The sequence below is a fragment of the Brachionichthys hirsutus genome, unplaced genomic scaffold, assembly GCF_040956055.1.
Source record: "Brachionichthys hirsutus isolate HB-005 unplaced genomic scaffold, CSIRO-AGI_Bhir_v1 contig_941, whole genome shotgun sequence".
Classification (NCBI taxonomy): Eukaryota; Metazoa; Chordata; class Actinopteri; order Lophiiformes; family Brachionichthyidae; genus Brachionichthys; species Brachionichthys hirsutus.
In genome coordinates this window covers 26,815-32,454 of record NW_027180602.1, presented here as the reverse complement: position 1 = coordinate 32,454, position 5,640 = coordinate 26,815, and the positions used below count along the sequence as shown (strand labels likewise).

Sequence of the window (5,640 nt, the reverse complement as noted above, 5' to 3'; positions counted from 1 at the left end):
CTGTGAACACAAAGTGTGTCAATAATGCTCCTTCATCTCAGTTAAAAAAAAAAGAAAGCAAAAAAAACCGCGGCATGTACCTGTTTTGTAAAGACATACTAGTTTTTGAATGGTTAAGAGATTTTAGCTCATTTTCGTTTTTTTACAAAACTTCTGAAATAAATCAAACTTTCAAAACACGTAGAATTGTATGTACATGAATACAATAATAATAAATATACCATGTATTAAAGTCACTTAGATTCAGAAATGGCTCTGTGTTCTGATTGAAAACATCAGATAACGGCTGCGTAAAGAAAAAGTGGCAGTTGTGTGAAAGAGGCGGATCGTTGAAGATCTTTTCATCTTGGTTTTAAATGATCAATTCTAATAAAATTTACAAACAAGTGTATAGATGCTCTTCGGCGAGTCCGTGTTCCTCCAGTCTTGAACTCCACAACAAATGAGCGGCCATGAGAGACGATGTGGCTTCTCCCTTCGTCAGCTCATGCTGAAATGTGACACTGCCAGTTTAACGTCTGTCAGAAGGCGGATGCCAGAGCAAGCGCCATGCGGCGCTCTGGCTGCAGTTCAGCACCCTCTGCACGGAGCAAAGAAGCATGACTCCTCAAACGCCTTCAGCTCATCCTGAGGCTGCCTGCTCTTCTCAGACCAGTCAAGGAGCCTGCAAGGCTTCATCTCGTGTCTGCAGATCCAACGCAACACAACCCAGTCTCACAATCACACAAATCCAGGCTTCATGGAGGATTTGAAACATCGGGGACAACCTTTTGTCCCGTTTGTCTGCAGACACCTGAGGGGAGAACATAGGGGAGTGTCAACAGAAAGAACGGCCACGCCGTAATCTATGTCTCAAACAATTATAGCAATGAAAGCTCTGTGTCAACAACACCCACTTGAGATGGAAAATGTGGGAACAGGGTAAGGCCTGCAGTTTTTGGTCCCTGTCCCCGATGGACTCTCCACACATGCCGCAGTAGAGCTCCAGCTCCTCGACACACTGCAAGAACTTCACCACCTGCTCTCTGAGCGCCTCCTGCTCCCCTCGGCTACGATGAATCCCCTCGTTCAGGCAGTGCACCTTCATCGTGCACAGCTTCAGGAGCACATCAGAGACCACTGTTAGTGACACTTCAGCTCTTGTTGTATGTTGTGTCAAACCAAACATGTGTTTAGGCCTGCGACTTACAGGAGGATTGCTATCTACAGATGGACTGCTTTACCGACTGATTTGATGTGACTATTTGTATTATTGCTAATTATTTTTAAGGGATAACAACATTGTAATGTGGTGTTTGTTTTACAAATGGACCTTTTAGGACGAGACAGTTGCGAGGAGCAGCTGACTCAAGCATTCGCTATGCCGTGAATGCACTGTGGCAGATTTAATAAATAGTGTAGGCAGCTGAAAAAGCTTTTATCATCAACCCTGTATAGTGAAGTGTGAGAGCAGAATGAAATAAGAGAATTACATACAGCTATTAAGTTAAAGTAGATAGTAAGCTACAACATAAGAATTCCCTTTGGCATCAGGACAGGGAACTCCCCACACTGGTGGGTGTTATAATGCTTTAACTAAGTATTATTCAAATAAATAAACTTCATTCTGATACTTTGTTCCGACAATGGGTCCACCGGGATCGGGTATTTCTTTCAGATGCTAAAATCATACGTAAAATCATAAACACTACTCAACAACCAATACGAGGAAGGCATTTTTTTCTTCTCAACTAAGAAAGTGCGCTTCAATATGTAAAAAATAACCCTAACCCTAACACTGAAATTCTGATCTCAAGATAAAGGCATTAACAATGACAGAAATGACGGCTGCTCTTGGCCTCTGAAGGAATTGATGATTTTCATCATTAAATATAATTAATAAGAATAAAATGTGAAAGGGATCCTTACAATTTCCCCACAGTCAAAAACAACATCTTCAAATGTCGCGTTGTCCGGCCAACAGTCAGAACCCCAAAGACACTCATTATGCAATCATGCATAACTCAAAACGTTTTGTGCTGCAAAGAGCTCCAGTTACCTTGTTTCCGATTCCATCTGCCAGTTCTTGTGCTCGCCGCAAAGAATCAAGAGCCTGTGAAGAGAACGTCCCGCGATGAGCAACGCGTCAACGTACATTACATCGCACTTTGAACGCAAGATTTACAATTATAGGTTGTACTTTGTCAAATTCTTTCTGCACAAGCCAGCACTTTGCAACTCCCAGATAGGCATGCGTTTGTCCAAGACGGTTTCCGATCTCAGTCATGATGCCCAGTGCAGACTCGTAGCGAGGGAATGCTTTCTGTCCGGATGGGAGAAATACCAAAATAAAGCTCAGCATATCAATGAAAATAAATACAACTTATAACAGTTACAGTGACATCTTACACCAACATCGTGCCTGCAGCGGTGAATGTCTGCAAAGTTCAGTAAGCACAGAGCCTGCAGAGGACGGTCGCCATGCTGGAGAGCAATCTTCATCGATTCCTGTTGAAGAGGACGACAGTTTTTAGGTGCGTTTCTCCGACATCCTCAAAGCACTGCTGAAATAAAAATGATGGATTAGCATTATTTTAACATTTTGCATCTGGTTTGATATGAGGAGAAGGAAGGAGCTATGCAGTATAATGTAATATACATCCTGTAATTCATTCCCTTTATGGATGTAAATATTTTACAGTATATTTAATGCTGTAATACTTAAAAAAAAAAAGACATCCATCCTGAAAGTGACAGCTATTCTCTGTGAGAATATTCTTGTCGAGGTCTGCGGCCTGAGCTCAGACACCAGGTGGGGGGGCAGCCCAAGGCTTCGGGAGATGGTGACTCTTTCACAAACCGTGACGTCCTTCATAGGGTTACGTAACTTTTCCTTTGATTGACGAATCTCTGAGGACGGCAACTGTGTGTCGGTTATGAAACAATACCTCGCAGCATTCCATAGCGTCTGGCAGGCGCTCCAGTTTCCTGTAGGCGACAGACATGTGGTATTGGCTCATGGCTCGATACTTGAGGCTCCAACCCTTGCCATAGTCATTGACAAGCTCAGCTGCCTTGCAGGGAAAGAAAAGGGCCTTCTCATAGTCCTGTTGGCAGAGGTTATTGATGAGGATCTGACATCCAGCCATCACCCGGAAACGGCTGCATCTTAGTCAACGGCACCATTTAGGACTCCTGAACGGTTTGGATACTTTTCACCTTTTACGTAATCACATATTTAATGCATGCGTCTCCAATATTAGCAGAATTATTTTACGTTTTCAGCATTAAAATAACGCGACACACAACTGCATTCTTCAAAAGCTATTTCTCCACAATCCCATTGAGACCAATCCTCCCTGGGAAACCGGGGGGGGGGGATTACTATTACAATCCTCCAATATCAAGGGTACTACATAAGCCCCCCCCCAGGCCGCCCACTCACTCCGCCCTCGTTTTACAATGCCAAGCACTAGATGAGCTAACCATTGATAATGATTGCGTGGATGCTCCGCAGTGTCATCATGCTCCACAAATACATTGGCACCATCTAAATTGATTGCGCAAGACACGTGCGTGTGATCTAATGGACGTTTCACCAAAACAAAATACCCGAGAAGACTGCAATCGATGCATTCTAGAAACTTTAACGCTGAAATGCCATTTGCACTCCTTGTCTATAATATCACATGCAAGGCTCTTTTTTTTTTTAGCGCACATTAAAATGTCCCAAATCCAGACAACCGTTCACCTTAAACTGGACGTAGATGTTTCCCAGACTGCAGCACACCCTGCACTCCAGCATCTTGTCGTCGTTGTTGTGTGCGTAGCGCAGGGCCTTTTCGTAGCTCTCCAACGCTTTCTGGAAGACGCTGAGGCCCAGGAAGGCGTTGCCCATGCTGAGGCACACCTGTCCATTGAGCTGCAGGCTGACGGTGGTGCCCTGCATGTTTAAGCAGGTCTTACAGTAGGACACGGTTTTCTGGAAGTCACACAGCTTCTCGTTGCTGCGTGCCAAGTTCAGGTAACCCTCTGTCAGGTAGTCTGGGTCCTCCATTTCTCTGGCTGTGTCGATTTGATCTAGAGCATACTGGACAGAGAGGCACGGGGGTAAACTTGTAGGCACATTGTGAATGCTAAGTGTTAAAGGTATATTTAAAGAAAACCTGACATGATGCATATATTCAAAGATCTAAAGGCTTCTTCTTTCGAAAGTCCTCACTGAAGCTGTGTGAAATAGAGTAGGTGCTACTTGAGAAACGATGATTATGTCAACAAGACACCCCACAGACACTCGGGTTGCAGGGCACGTATTTACTCTGCATGGCGTGGAAGCCACAAATTAACCCATGCCTCTCACGATGGCTGGAAATATAACCCAAGGAGGTGACCTTTGACCTGATCGCCTTCACGTATTCTGTACATTTTTAAACGCTCCTAGAGCACAAGCTCCATTGGGGCTGTGCCGAATTCAAATTTGAGTGGGCTCTACAGCGGCATTCAGCCTCACACTCTACTGCCAAATGCACAATGCAAACTGTTATGCATATTTAGCGTAGCATTTGATTTCTATTCGACAGACATGTCAGCCATCAAAGAGTATATTCCTCAATACACACTGAGTGTATGATGTTAGTTTAACTTATCCGAACCTTACCTTGAGCATTTCTTTATATTTTCCCATTTCCGAGTGAGCCGTGATCAGACACCCCAAAACCCGAAACTTTCCTCCAGGATCTGAGGTCTTCTCCAGCACTTTAGTCCAGACATGCAGAGCCTTGTCGGTCTGATTGGACTGATACAACCTCAGGCCCTTCTCTATCTGCTGCTTGGTTTGGTCCTGGCCCATCTCTGGTGCAAGGCGCCACATAAAACTATTCATTCGTTTAGGCCATGCAATTTTAGTGAAGATCCTTGCCACGCACAGTACGACACCCAAGATCCCTTAAGGAGGGTCCTCTGAGCGGTCGGAGCCAGCGGGCCTATGGGATCCCGCTCTCTCAGCTCCGGCGTGGCTGAGACGGAGAGGAAACCGGATCCACCGAAGTAAAACGACAACACACCAAGACCATTATCACCAACTGAAAAACTACCATCCCCATTTAACTCTGCAGTGACCCCCCCCTCTCCATTCAGTGTTCAAGAATTGTCCAGTCAGAGTTCCGTCTCAAAAATGCCAAAGAAACACGTTTCCCAGCAGAGCGCGAGCAGCGATATCCCAGAATATCTCCTCCCCTCCACACCCCAGCAAAAGGAATTCTCAGCACCCCTTGTGTCCAACACCCCCGCCCCCCCCTCCACCTTCCTCCTACTGCTGGCGCTAGAGCAGATGGCCTTGTCACTCTAGACCATGTGGCCCTTCAGGAATCCTGTCCTTCCCTCAGCAAGCTGTCCCAAGGTCACTAGAGCTCCTAGCGATCTCCGTTCACACTAAGATCACTCAGAACCAAACCCTGGACGACGCGTTTTTACATCACAACCCACCGGAGCACTAAAACCTCATCCAGCGAAGACTCTCGGGTGCGCCGCTGCGATGGGGGCGTTATAAACAGCTTCATTCAACATTAAGGGTCTGCTTGTAAGACGGTGCTTGCAGTGGCTACGTGGAGATCTTATGGAAGCGCATACATGTCCCCAGAAAGCCTTCAACCCTCATCTTGG

At 45.6% G+C, this 5,640-nt stretch overlaps 1 protein-coding gene across 1 annotated transcript; it reads right to left on the bottom strand.

The window, feature by feature from the left end:
- Window positions 1-720: 720 nt before the first annotated feature.
- Window positions 721-4,861, bottom strand: LOC137916141 (43 kDa receptor-associated protein of the synapse-like). Its single transcript, XM_068759243.1, has 8 exons — window positions 4,637-4,861; window positions 3,731-4,069; window positions 2,928-3,086; window positions 2,389-2,487; window positions 2,180-2,302; window positions 2,039-2,092; window positions 897-1,096; window positions 721-793 (listed from the first exon to the last, which is right to left on the bottom strand). The coding sequence occupies exons 1-8, from the start codon at window positions 4,859-4,861 to the stop codon at window positions 721-723; spliced, it is 1,272 nt and encodes a 423-aa protein (XP_068615344.1).
- Between the last annotated feature and the right edge of the window lie 779 nt (window positions 4,862-5,640).

Excerpts from the sequence above, each read along its gene's own strand:
- LOC137916141 (XM_068759243.1), bottom strand. The coding sequence starts at position 4,861 with ATGAATAGTTTTATGTGGCGCCTTGCACCAGAGATGGGCCAGGACCAA. Across the intron at positions 2,093-2,179 it reads TGCAGAAAGAATTTGACAAA|GCTCTTGATTCTTTGCGGCG; the intron begins GTACAACCTATA and ends TTCTCTTCACAG. Across the intron at positions 794-896 it reads TCCCACATTTTCCATCTCAA|GTGTCTGCAGACAAACGGGA; the intron begins GTGGGTGTTGTT and ends TTCTCCCCTCAG.